General features: G+C 36.8%; 1 protein-coding gene across 4 annotated transcripts in view; it reads right to left on the minus strand.

Moving 5' to 3' along the window:
* Positions 1-14,859, minus strand: part of LOC150091098 (mediator of RNA polymerase II transcription subunit 12-like protein) — an 825,386-nt gene that overhangs the window by 57,889 nt on the left and 752,638 nt on the right. For all 4 annotated transcript variants that reach the window (XM_090374287.1, XM_090374270.1, XM_090374279.1 and 1 more), the window contains one exon: positions 10,799-10,937. In XM_090374287.1, the coding sequence (XP_090230413.1) occupies positions 10,799-10,937 (139 nt within the window). The remainder of the gene's footprint in view (positions 1-10,798; positions 10,938-14,859) is intronic.

Consider the following 14,859-nt stretch of genomic DNA (forward strand, 5'->3'; position numbering starts at 1 on the left):
AGCGTGGCCTGTGCTTGTTAACAGGAGAGACTGCTTCTACAGGGCAGGGATACAATTAAATAGAAAGGGTGCAAGAATATCTGCTGATGCTATCGAGGCAGTATTAGGTGGGTTGAGAAACTGCTAGCTTGGGGAGTAGATTCACAGACTAAAAGGTTAAAAGTAGCCACAGGCAAAGGTGAAGGTGATTCTTGCACCTTCTATTAGAATAAGCAGCGGCCTGGAGCAAGGGGTGCTAGGGGTTTCAGGGCCTGATGGCAGTTATCGTGAAACAGGTGGGTATATTGGATGTGTTAGGATAACTAAGAATAACAATAGGTGCATGTACACCAATGCTAGAAGTATAGTAAATAAATTTGATGAATTAGAAGTGTTAGTCAAGACATCAAAGGCAGATATTGTTGGGATATCAGAGATGAGATGTCACACAGATATTAGGAATGCAGAATTGTAATTTAGGGAGTAGTAGTAGTAGTGGCATGTGATGAAAGAAAGCAAGCATATGAGCTTATGCAGCATCAGTCAAAAAAAAAAAATTTACACAACCATTCCCTCTAAATGTTTGTTCAGTTACTCCTTAAATTTATTTAACCTATCAACTTCCACAACGACAGATGGAAGTTTGTTCCAGCAATTAACCACCCGCTGGCTAAATGCAAATTTCCGCACATCTATTTTACATCTGTCTTTCCTCAATTTGAACTTATGCCCCCTTAGGTCCGTAATCTGAACAAGTGGAAGAATCCCATCAGAATTCAGTGTGCTCAACCCATTCACGACCTCAATCAGATTACCTCGCAGGTGCCTAGTCTCCAGCCGCTACAATTTGCAGAACTTAAGCCTCTCTTGGTAAGAGAATCTCTTCATTCTCCTCACCAATCTTGTTGCCCTTCTCTGTACATGCTCAAGCAAATCTACATCCTTCCTAATATGAGGCCTCCAGACCTGTAAGCAGTACTCAAGGCATGGCCTCACCATTACCTTATACAGAGGGACAATCACCTCCTTTTCCCTGCTAGCAAAATTCCTGTATATCATTCACAATACACCATGACCTGCCCTGGCAGCCTATTTGCATTGGTCAGAAAACTTCATATCTGACTGCACAATTACTTCCAGGTCTTTTTCATTTTCTACCACAAGGTGGTAGAAAATGAAACAAGTGTAGTACCACAAGTGTTTCTTCAACAAGTGTAGTACCACACAGTTGGTATGTTCCTCTGGGGTTACTTCTACCCATATGCAGTACTTAGCATTTGTCAATGTTAAACTTTGGTTGCCACTTCTCAGCCCATCTTCCCAAATTTTCTGGATCCTGTTCAGTAGTACACTGTCACTAACAACCCTGCCAACCTTTGTATCATCTGCAAATATCGACACTAAGCCCGATATACCTTTATCAATATCATTGATAAATATACAAAACAACAGTGGACCCAACACCGAACCCTGTGGGACTCCACTAATAACATTAGTCCACAAAGGGCAGTGCCCATTGATTACCACCCTCTGTCTTCTCCCACTCAACCATCCTTTTATCGATTGTAGCAACTTACCCTTAATACCATTCTGCTCCAATTTGTACAGTAGTCTTCAATGCGGAAGTGTCAAAAGCTTTCCTGAAATCCAAGTAAATGATATCAAAATTATTTTTTGCATCCAGTTCCTTTGTAACCACATCATAATATCCAATAAAATGTGTCAGACAACACTTTCCCTTAACAAACCCATGCTGTGTCTGAATTATTACTGCAATCTTGTCTAGGTGATCCAGCAATGCATCTTTAACTAGTGATTCCATTATTTTACCCGGAACAGAAGTTAAGCTAACTGGTCTGTAATTATTCCTGTCACCTTTCGATCCCCCTTTATGAATTGGGGATACATTTGCACATCTCCAGCCTGTGGGGATCTCTCTTGAGTTCAAGGATACGCTCATAATTATGGTTAAGGGTTTGCTAACTTCCTTTGCCACCTCCTTTAATATAATTGGATAGATCCCATCCACCCCAGGTGCCTTTCTCATGTTTAACTTCAACAATTTCTCCTCCACTTTGCTCTTGGTTATTACAAAATCATTAAGCACCCTGCTACAATTTGATAACCTTCTGGCATTTCAAGTGGACCAATCAGATCGATATCAAGTGGACCAATCAGATTCATCCCCTTCCTTTTAGAGTTTATATAAGTAAAGAAATCCTTGCTGTTTTTTTTAGCATCCTTTGCCAAAGATTTCTCGTAATCTGCCTTCGCCTGCCTAACCTCCTTTGTGACTTGATTACAGACTAGCTTATATCTGCGATAGGCTTCTGTGTCGCCTGATAATTTATATGCATCCCATGCATTTTTCTTCTCTGCCACAAGTCTCATGAATTAGAAGTGTTGTACAATGTGTACAGAAAGGACAGACAGGACAGGAAGAGAGGAGGGGTTATGCTGTTAATTAAGAAAAACATAAAATCAAAAGAAGTGCATCCAGTTGATGCAGATGAACAGTGCACTGTTGAGTCAGTTTGGTGTGACTTTTTTTTTTTTTTTTTTTTTTTTTTGATTTGGTAGTTGTTGGCGCATCGGCTTCTGTGGCCATATTGCACCTCCAAAGGTTTTTGCAGTACTTTGATCCAAGCCCGAGGCGGGAATTGAACCCGCGACCGTTGGGTTGCCGGGCAGGTACTTTACCCACTCGGCTAGCCCGGTCGGCTGGTGTGACTTAAGCACTGTGAAAGCAAAACTAAGAGTACAGTCCAGGCTGAAAAAAATTTTATCCCTTGAGCCTCACACAATCTTTCCAGGGCCGAATTGATCGACAAGGCTCTCATCATATACTCCCTCCTATCGTGACTGCAGCAATAATTCAGACACAGTGTGTTATAGGCCTAATTACTCGAATGAGTACAATGAAAATTGTATGGAGAAATAGAGCGGGCTAATAAATCAGAATGTCTTATAATGGCGGATTTTCACTTCTCAGATATTGACTGGAACTTGTGGGTTGGTCATTCACACACTAGTAAGACTTTTGTGGATTTATTGGATGATTGTTTTCTGCAGCATGTTCGAGAGGCAACTAGAGGGAGTAATACTCTTGATCTAATTATCAGTAGCGATTCTTCATGCATTAAGAATCTGCAGATAAAGGAACCACTAGGTGGCAGTGATCACTGCAGTGTACTGATGTGGGATTTACTTAAAGATATAATTACCATCAGGAGTAAAGTAAAGGGTTTTTGCTTCCGTAAAGGTGACGACAGTGGTCTCAGACAATTTTTACATTCTGTCCAGTGGGATCAACTGATGATGTTACCAACAGCAAATTCTAAGTGGGAAGCATTCAAGGAATTAATTGTGGAAGCTACTAAAAGTTTCATACCTATTAAGAAATATTGTTCAACATTTCGGCCTAAATGGTTGTCAAATGAACTAATGAGACTTGTGGCAGAGAAGAAAAATGCATGGGATGCATATAAATTATCAAGCGACACAAAAGCCTATCGCAGATATAAGCTAGTCTGTAATCAAGTCACAAAGGAGGTTAGGCAGATTACGAGAAATCTTTGGCAAAGGATGCTAAGAAAAACAGCAAGGATTTCTTTACTTATATAAACTCTAAAAGGAAGGGGATGAATCTGATTGGTCCACTTGATATCGATGGTTCGACTGTTGATGATCCTGCTCAGATAGCAAACAATCTGAATGAGTATTTTGCATCTACATTCACAACTGAGGAGTTATTAAGGATTGAAAATGCCAGAAGATTATCAAATTGTAGCAGGGTGCTTAATGATTTTGTAATCACTGAGAGCAAAGTGGAAGAGAAATTGATGAAATTAAACTTAAGAAAGGCACCTGGGGTGGATGGGATCTATCCAGTTATATTAAAGGAGGCAGCAAAGCAACTAAGCAAACCCTTAGCCATAATTATGAGAGCATCCTTGGACTCAGGAAAGGTCTCTATAGACTGGAGATGTGCAAATGTATCCCCAGTTCGCAAAGGGGGATCGAAGGGTGACACAAGTAATTACAGACCAGTTAGTTTAACTTCTGTTCCAGCTAAAATAATGGAGAAACTGGTTAAAAATACATTGCAGGATCATCTAAACAAGACTGCAGCAATAATTCAGACACAGCATGGGTTTGTTAAGGGAAAGTCTTCTCTGACAAATTTTATTGGATATTATGATGCGATTACAAAGGAACTGGATGCAAAAAATAATTTTGATATCATATACTTGGATTTCAGGAAAGCTTTTGACACTTGCCCATGGAAGACTACTGTACAAATTGGAGCAGAATGGTATTAAGGATAAGTTGCTACAATAGATAAAAGGATGGTTGAGTGGGAGAAGACAGAGGGTGGTTCGGTGTTGGGTCCACTGTTGTTTCGTATATATTTATCAATGATATTGATGAAGGTATATCAGGCTTAGTGTCAAAGTTTGCAGATGATACAAAGGGTGGCAGGGTTGTTAATGACAGTAATGGCAGTGTGCTGATGCAACAGGATCTAGAAAGTTTGGGAAGATGGGCTGAGAAGTGGCAACCGAAGTTTAACATTGACAAATGCAAAGTACTGCATATGGGTAGAAGTAACCCCAGAGGAACGTATGAACTGTGTGGTACTAAACTTAAGGTGGTAGAAAATTAAAACGATCTGGGAGTAATTGTGAAGTCAGATATGAAGTTTTCTGAGCAATACAGACAGGCTGCCAACGCAGGTCATGGGGTTTTGTCAATGATATACAGGAATTTTGCTAGCTGGGAAAAGGAGGTAATTGTCCTCCCTCTGTATAAGGCAATGGTCAGGCCAGCCACACCTTGAGTACTGCATACAGGTCTGGAGGCCTCATTTTAGGAAGGATGTAGATTTGCTTGAGTGTGTACAGAGAAGGGCAACAAGATTGGTGAGGGGAATGAAGGGATCCTCTTACTAAAAAGAGAGGCTTAAGTTCTGCAAATTGCAGCGGCTGGAGACTAGGCACCTGCGAGGTGATCTGACTGAGGTGTATAAGGTCTTGAATGGGTTGAGCACACTGAATTCTGATGGGATTCTTCCACTTGTTCAGATTACGAACCTAAGGGGGCATAAGTTCAAACTGAGGAGAGACAGATGTAGAATAGACGTGTGTAAATTTGCGTTTAGCCAGCGGGTAGTTAATTGCTGGAACAAACTTCCATCTGTCGTTGTGGAAGTTGATAGGTTAAATAAATTTAAGGAGGAACTGGACAAGCATTTAGAGGGAAGGGTTGTGCGATTTTTTTTTTTTTTGGCTGATGCTGCATAAGCTCATACACTTGCTTTCTCGTATCATATGCCACTATTAGTACCTGGATGTCATTTCAGATTTGTATAATGTACCCAATTCACACAATAGCATTTTTAGTTTTGTAAAGGAGATCTGTGGTTGTCATGTATATATCTTAACGTATAATGGAATAAGAAAACAACAGAAATTATAAAAGTGTCCAGAAATACAAGCCAATTCATTAGGTACATTCCTTTTCATAAAATGGAGTGTTCCACCAATAACAGCATCATGTGTTTGTATCATGCAATATCAGGGCCATGCTGAACGATTTTAATACCTGAGGCACGAAATTGCACCCTACTGTTAATAATGGCAATGTTGGTAATTATTTAATCTTTCTTTGATGCCCCTTTCAGCTTTTAATCTGAGGCAAGAGCCTCGTTCACTTCACCCTCAGCACGGCTCTGTGCAATATAAATAAGATCAGCAGATATGTAATGATTCCATATGTGTGCAATTTAGTGTGAGAATAACAAGATGAAAGATTCAAGTGACTTTGAATGTAGCACAGTAGTAAGTGCCAGATGTACTGGTATGACTATTTCAGAAAATGAAACTCTGTTGAGTCTTAACATGTGACTGTGTCTTGGGTTTATCACAACTGGTCCAATAATCAAATAATATCCAGCCAATAGCAACCCTCTGGTGGAAAATAGCACATTCATGTAAGAGGTCAATGGTGACTGATAAGACCTGTGCAGGATACTATAAAGGATAGAGATGACCAAATAACAACCTAGTACAACAGTAGCATTTCAGAATGCACAACTTGTACCATGTTATTAATGAATGGGGTACTGAAGCCAATGCCAGAACCTCATTCATGACAAGGGTTGAGTTGAGAAATCCCATTCATGACAAAGTATGAGTTGTGAATGGGGTACTGCAGCCAATGCTAAAACTGGATTCCATTCCTGTCAGAAAAAAAACCAATAAGTTATAGGTACAGTAGGCTGAGAAACATCAATATCAGTCATCAGTACAGGACAGAAAAACTTGCCAGGCTTGAAAAATCCAGGTTCCTGTAGTTTCATATTGATGGAAGACCAGAACATGGCAAAAAAGCAGCAAGAGTCCAGTGAGTAATGAGCAAAGGCATATCCCTGTTAATAGGTTTGTAGATGGGTAAGCTCTGTAAAGGTTTTCCAATTTGGGAGAGAAAAGTCCATTCCAAGGTGAGTGGCCTAGTTGCCTTTTCAGTTTTGCTACATAGTTTAACAAAACTATCTATCTGCATATATGAAAGAAGGTTTCATTTGCTTTAGCATGCATACATACAGGGTTGTTAAAATTGAAGTATCCCAATGTAGAGGGCTCTGGAGCGAGTTCTAAGGCTTGCACTGAAGAGAAATTTGGACAATAGGTACAACAAAGAAAGCGCTCGCCATTTATTGGAAAAAAAAAAATTAGTTACAAAATTTGTCACTGTATGGCACGCAACTATCTTAGTTATGATTATGCAAATAACGTAAGTTATTTGCATAATCATAAGTTATTGCCACAGTGCCACTACTCAGCTCTACTGTACTGTATAAAAGCAAAGCAGTCTCTTCAAAATCATACAGTAGATGTTTGCCTGCACTACAGAAGCAGCAGCAATGCCAACAATGTTGCAGGAAAAGACGCTATTAGTGAAGCTGTACTATCAGAACAGCAACAATGCAGCTGCAGCTATCAGAGAATTCCAGCATCAGAAGTGCATAAGGCATGGACCTATGATTGTTTGTGCTTCTGCAAAATGATTGCAAAATTTTAAGTGACAAGGCATCTTGATGTTCAACCAGGTAGAGGTCGAAAATGAGTGGACTCTTCGTGTTGAAGATGTGGCTATGGCTGTCGTGGATTTATGAAGTCAATCTCCATGTGGTAGCACAAGTGTGCCAGCTGTTTCTCATGAAGTGAACATGCCGTATTCTACTGTAAGGCAAGTAATGAATCAGGTGTTGCGATACTAACCTTACAAGATGCATATGCTACAACAGCTAAAGCATGGTGATGCAGATATTTTTTTCACATACGCACTTCAGTTTCTGCTGCAAATGACAGTGGATATCACTTGGCCATGGAACATTCTTTGGAGTGATGAAGCCCACTTCTGCTTAAATGGACAAGTGAATACGCACAACTGTCGCATTTCGGCAACAGAAAACCCTCCAGTTATCCAAGAGGTCCCATTGCATTCTCCAAAAGTGACAGTGTGGTGTGGATTTACAGCCACATTCATGATTGGGCCATCTTTTTGTTGAACAGGTAACACTAACTGGACCCCACACCTGTTCCATCCCTGGACAGCGATATTATGAAATGTTGGCAAATTTTGCAATACCAGAGCTGCAACAATGTGGGTGCCTTCAGGATACCCTATTCATGCAAGATGGTGCACCACTTTAAAGATGAACAGGACATCAGCCGTTGTTTCCATACATCTTGGCCACCCCAATCATCGGACCTCACCCCATGCGACTTCTGGTTGTGCGATTTTTTTTAAGAACCGGGTGTATTGGGAAGGATGTCAAACTCTGGCTGATCTGATTAGACATCATGTGCTGGCTATTCCAGTTGACATATTACGTTCTGCTGTAGAAAATGCTGTTCTTCGAGTGGAAATTGTTGTTGACCAAAATGGAGGACACAATGAACAATTATAGCACTGTTCAAGTGCTTTGTATTACCACAGTGCCATATAGTGACATATTTTGTAACTATGTTTTTTTTTCCCAATAAATGGCGAGCGCATTCTTTATTGTACCTGTTGTCCAAATTTATCTTCAGTACGGGCTTTAGAACTCACTCCAGAGCTCTACATAGGGAATTAGGCCCTCGTTATAATGCTGTTCTTATATTATAACCAGTATCTGACTATAATGCTGTCAAAAATCACTAAAACATTCTTTTACAGATTGCATTTTTGGCATATTCAACGAAATCATTTCATTTGATGGAGTCGATAGCTCGAAAATGAATAGCAAACAGCATTAAAAAGTTTCCCATGCTCAGTGAAATTTTCTCGCACGTTAATTTAATTGCAGTACAGTGAATTGTTACATAGTTCTGAGATCAACATTTTAAAAAATGATCAAGTCTATTGCTTGTAATATTTATATGCATTATATGCATTTATCCGAAGTCTGGTCATCACTCAGCACAGCATTAGACATCGTGCGTAACGGACAGTTTACTCGAACATTGTATCATAATTAATGCGACCATCGCAGTTACATTTTCGAAGAGTTAATAATGGCGGATATGAATGAAAAAGCAACAACGTCTGGACGCAGTATGAAGACTATAAATGTAAGAAAAAGACTGAATTTGAAAATTAAATTACATGTTTTGAAGCGAATTGATTCCAGTCAACGACAAGCGGATGTGTGACATAATTTAGGACTGGCAGGTTTAACTGTAAGAACAATTATAAAAAATAAAGAATTAATTTTAGTAGCAGGAATGACAGCTGTTCCACTGCAAGCAACTAGGGCTAGGCTGACTATTAGGATTGAAATGGAGACACTAACTAATTTTATTGAAGATAATATCCAATGCAGAATTCAGTTAAGTTAAAAACTCACCTAAAAAAAAAAAATGTGGAACTATTTAAAACTAGTAAGGGCTGGTTGAATAGATTTAAAATCCAGGGAGAAGCCGCAAGTGCAGATCAAGGAGCAGAAACTTTCAAAAAAGAACTTGTTAAAATTATTGAGAGGAATATTGTGTGTTATACTTCCTCAACAAGTTTTTAACATAGATGAAGCAGGACTTTTTTGGAAACAAATGTCTAAAAGAAGTTTCATACTGAAAGAAGAAAAAACATGCAAAGTTTCAAAGTGGCGAAGGATCGGTCGACTTTATTGTTAGGTGGTAACGGTGCAGGGGATTTAAAATTAAAACCCCTTTTAGTTTACCAGGAAGAGGGCCAAAGTACAACCCAAAATCGACACATTTTTCATGATTAAATTCATCAATTAAATTAAATCAATTTTGATCAATTAAATTCATGATTTTAATTGGAATTTTAAGTTTAATTTTGATACATAAGTAGTTACCAAATAATTATATATGTATTTTATGTGTACAAATATTTGAATATTAAATATTTTTACTGATATTTGTGCATCATTTCACTACTGTTTATTATTGATTAGAAAATATCCTATGGCACTGACTGCAACTCACAAATACATATGTTACCTTATGGGAATGCCACTCGCTTAGAGTGGAATCACTTAGTGCTCTGTTTTTCCGGAACAAATTATCAGCGTTAAGCAGGGGTCTTCTGTACTTTTAATTTTAACAACCCTGTACTTGCAAGCTCTGAACTAGCAGTGTATTACATGCTCCTAGTGAAAGACAAAGAGCACTGTGGTGGACAGAATCAAGCCAATATAAAGTGCATGGTCCAGCAGAGCTGTAGTCTAGGTGCAACTGTATCAATGCATGGTACAAATGCAGTAGTGTATAATGGTTGGCACCCCACATTGTAGCCAACAGCACTCTTAAAACGTTAGCTTTTTAAGACAAGTAATCTGAAGTGCTTTGACATGTTCAAGGAAGGTAAGTTTTTGGCCAAATACCACACTAAGAAAGCAGACACTAGGAACAACTAGGATGATTTGATTTTCTAGTTGAAGTAATGGGTCTGGATGTAGGTTGTATCCAAATAGTATTTTGGGACGAGAGGCAAAGATTATTATTTTGTGACTATTTAAACAATTTTGTTGATGGCATCTTACAACTGCCTTTTCACCATTTGCATATTAGGGAAATGGCAGGAGATACTAAAGTCATCATTATACAGGATAGTGGATATTGTTTGTGGTAGGTCCTGTGTTATTTTATTTATTATTATGATAAATAGGGTGGCATTTAGCACTGAACATTATGGGACCCCTTCTTCCTGGATAAAATTATAAGATAAGTGGTTATGAACTCTAAATAGAAATGAATGGTGATGAAGGAAGTTTCTGATGAACTGTGGCAGATGTCAGCATAATCCCAGATTGTACAGGTTTTCCCTTATACCATATTTAAAAGCTATGTCAAGAGCTTTTTCTATGTCAAAAAGAACCACAACAAGGTGTTCTTTTCATACAAAAGCATCAACAATGCAGGCCAGTGCCAGCTACATAATGGTCTGGTGAGTGATTTCATGGTGGACACTGGAACCCTGATACCAGTGGAGCAACAATTGTGCCACAGATTATCTGGAAATGGTTTCCAACCAAGCATATCCCTTCATGGCTGCAGTGTATTCATCTGTGAATGGACTCTTTTCTGGTCTGACAAATCCCGGTTCCTGCTGTTTCACCCTAATGGGAGGATCAGAATATGGCATAAACAGTATGAGTCCATGGAACCATCCTGCAAAGTGTAAACAATGCAGGATGCTGGTGGAGGCATAATGGTGTGGGAAGTGCAGAAGAAGAAGAAGGTGTATAAACCATACCAATTATTATTTTAAATAACAATATAAAAAATTTATATTATATATCTACCTGTTGGTAATGGCTGCTGTGGGGCATAGTACTGCGGCTGTTGTACAGGTGGTTGCTGCCCATACCATCCCTGTGGAGTAGCTTGAGAATACATCAACTGATCTGGAAAACCAAGTCCTGGACGAACAGCATGAGCTTGCTGTCAATGATAATTTCAAAATTTAATTTAATTAAATAAAATTATATATAGGTGGAAAAAAGATAAGCCTTCATTACTCAAATTAAATTATATATGACTATTTAGCATTATCAATACTATTTATTACTTTCTGATTTATTACATATTGCTAAGATTTACCAAGCACACAAGAGTTTAAATTTGTAACATGCTTTTATCTACTAATGTAATAAACTTCGGGGTATTCATATTTATGAATTCTTCAATTAGTAGAAACTGAATGTTAACTTAAGAATTTTAATAAATGAAACATTAATTTTATACTCAACTGTTTTATAAATGAGAATTACTATTACTCTCTATAAGCATCAAGGACTTTACCACTATCAAAATATTTACATTTCTTTGGGGGAGGGAAGGGAATTGCTTCTCAAAAGATTTACGAATACCTTTATTGGATTTAATGAATAAAATTTTAAGGAGTGTTCCTAATATGAAGTCAAAAAGGGATGATGATAGCTAAATACACTTCAAATGCAGTGACAAATTTTAACTCATATTAGTACTTCAGATAAGAGAGGCCACATTCCACTAGTTAAATGATTCCTAAATTTCTGTATACACATTTCATTCAATGTAATGTGTATTTTTTCTTCATTTAATGTAATGTGCAAACTCAAGCCTGGGTGGTATCCAAAAGTAATTATACGAGTTGGATTCATAAATACAGGTAGTTCTCGACTTGACGAGTTAATTCGTTCCTAGCGTGTGACGTAAAGCGAAAACTCGTAAAGCGGGAATTTATTTCTCATAGACATAATGTTAAAAATAGGGGTTACATTATAACAATGAAATTGGTTAGGTGATTAGTTTATGTTTAACCAATGAATTGATTTATCCAAAGAAATGAAAACGTAGCCTGTAAAATCAAGCAAATTATAATAATAGAGAAATTATTTATGACTTACAAATGTTAAAGAAGGTTTATTCTTCATCATCATCGACTAAATGCAGACTCGTTGATCACTCATTATTGGCTTTGCACTCGTTGGTTTGTTGCACAAGGAGTCATCTTATTCAGAAATGCTTCAAGAGACGTTTATTTCCAAGATATTCTTCTCTTTTCTTTATAAATTTCAATAGCATGCATAAGCATTTTTTAAGAACGCACAAACTGCAACTAACATGATTTGGGATGAGTAACAAGTTTACGAAGCTTAAAAAAAAGGAATGAAGAGAAGATTCTGAAAATTTATTTAAGTTTTTTATACGATTGAAGATTTCAGTAAAGGGCAAATACATTTCACCATAATAACGTAAAAAACCACAATTCCAGCTATAGGTATTTTTGCAAATGCAATAATTTTTGCAAATGCAAATTTTTGCAAATGCAAATGCACCCGTTTATAATTGCTTGCAGTAAGTAAAAGGCCAATAAACCAGAAGATGCAAATTGTTTTGTTTTATGGTCATGACTTACAGAAATGTGCTTTAGAAAAATATTATAACATACGATAACGATGAAAGTGTAGTGCATTTGATTTGAATTGATAACTAATACAATTTACACTATAAAGACAACCTTTTAGGGAGTTATATAGCCAAAATTTGAACTTCTGAGGTCGTGGAATGAATTACCAAAAAACAATGTGTTATCGGGTTTAAATTACGATATTTTCATGATACGGTGGTAACAGATTAATATTGTAAAGCGGGATACACTATATTGTATAGCTACGTGCGTTGTTTGAAATGCAGTATTTATGAATGTTTAACATTAATTTTTTGCAATTAATGTTCATATTTTCAATTTTGTTGATACTTGGGGAAAAAAAAACAAAAAAACTCGCAAACCCGGGAACTTGTAAAGAGAGAACTGCCTGTATCTAATTTCTGCCTCGAAAAAGAACAGAAATCATATAAATGCACATATGTACTGAAACATGTATTTGAACAGAATTTCAGTTTTCGTAACTTCTTTTTTACTAAGTAACAACAAAAAAAAAAAAAAAAAAAGCAAAGCAATTCACATGCTAATTACATCCAAATATTCCTTGAACAACTGGAGCAAACTAGTTCAGTCTTCTCTTCCATTTTGTCAGTATTTTCCCAAATTATATGCATTTTAAAGGTTGTTTCAAAGCAGTATGAACAAATTATGTCTGTATATATATATATATATATATATATATATATATATTGGATGTCTTGAACCTCTAGATGGGGGTGCTGCCATCTATTAATTGTGTTTAAGTAATAACAGCCTTTTTTGTATTTAAGATAGTTTTAAAAATCAGTATAGGAGGGGGCAACCTTGAAGCACGATTCGAAACAATGTGGAGTTAAAACAAGATGAAACTGAAGAATTTCTCTAGGATTCAGATGAAGTTGATGAACATGAATCAAATCATGAATATATATATATAAATATAGAGGCTATAATTGCAATGGAAAACAAACAAACAATAACAGGAATAATGAATTTTAATTTTTTTAAAATTATGTTCTCTTTTTTAAAGAACATGACAGTGAAAGTTTTTCATGCTTTTTAAAAATATTAGTAATTTTTCATCAATTTTATTTTTGACAATAGTTTCACTCTAGTGTTCAGCTATAAAGCAAAAACAGTAAAAGAGTAATATTTAAAAGCATTCATATAAACAGTTTTTTTGAATTGTACATACAATTTCAAATTCTTTGAAAAAACTCATTCTAGATGGCATACCTGTCCTAAACTCAACTAAGGAAAGGGCTAATAAAGTCATTTTAAACCAAAAAATTAAAGACTGGTGAACAATCACTCAACCATTTGGGTTTGATAAATAACTCCATTTACACAAAGTGTTTTTGTATGTAAGGCATCCTGAAAACATCTAAATATTTTGTTTCATCCAGTCTTCTCTTCCAGTTATATACCAGAAGAAGAATTATTATTATTAGCCATATGGTGCAAGGAAGCCTGAGGTTCACGCTGCACCAGCCAAAAAAAAAAAAAAAAAAAAATTTCTGAATTACCCCGAGAGAGAGAGAGAGAGTGTAGAAGGGAATCACCAAGAAAAAGAAAAATGATGATATCCAGCTCAAGACCCTGGGTGTGCCAAGCCCATACTCACCAGATATAGATCATAAACATAAACTGAAGTATAATGTGGATGACTGTTGCAAAATCATCATGGTCATGTTTGAAAAGACAACACAAGACTGTATAGAGAATTATATGAAAATAATTAATCACAAACTATGGCTACTTATATACATGAATTGATTTGGGAAGTGGGAGATAGGTGGGAAATTCTTAACACCTAACACTTTGAGAGCTACCTTGTTCACATCTTTTGAGGCTGCAATATATTAAAGGGATGTTAATATCTAAATTAATATTTAAAGATTACATGAACTAAAATTAATAAATAACAAAATAAAAATAAAACTTTTTTTTTTAATCTACACATGCAAAAATAACTGCTGTGGTTTATATCTGGGAAAATGGGGGGATTGGTACTAAACATTTTATAACAGAACAAAGGAAATCTCATGAAACAATGTACAGCCATCTGTAGTGGGACACAGTATTCACCAAAAGAGGATGCCTTCGCAAATTTACAAATGCAAAGGGTGTGGGCAATTTAAGTGAAAATTGAACACTTTGATGTGCAATTATGAAAGCTTAAAGAAACAGGTTGATTTGTTTTGATGCCTTGAAGGAATTAAAACAAAGGACCCATCAAACACTCAGCTGTACAACTCTGGAACCTATACTCATATACGTTCTTATTTATAATCCGGAACGACCACCAGGTCAGTGGAGTTTACAATAAATCAATCAATACAAACATTAATCGCATTTCACAGTCATGGATTTGAACCCCAGTCCATTCAAAGAGTGTGTGTGCTACTGCACTCGCACTCCTGGCCTCTCAGCTATGTCAGGCATCAAACAACA

Source organism: Mastigoproctus giganteus, chromosome 1 (assembly GCF_048544385.1).
Source record: "Mastigoproctus giganteus isolate SK-2022 chromosome 1, ASM4854438v1, whole genome shotgun sequence".
NCBI lineage: Eukaryota > Metazoa > Arthropoda > Arachnida > Uropygi > Thelyphonidae > Mastigoproctus > Mastigoproctus giganteus.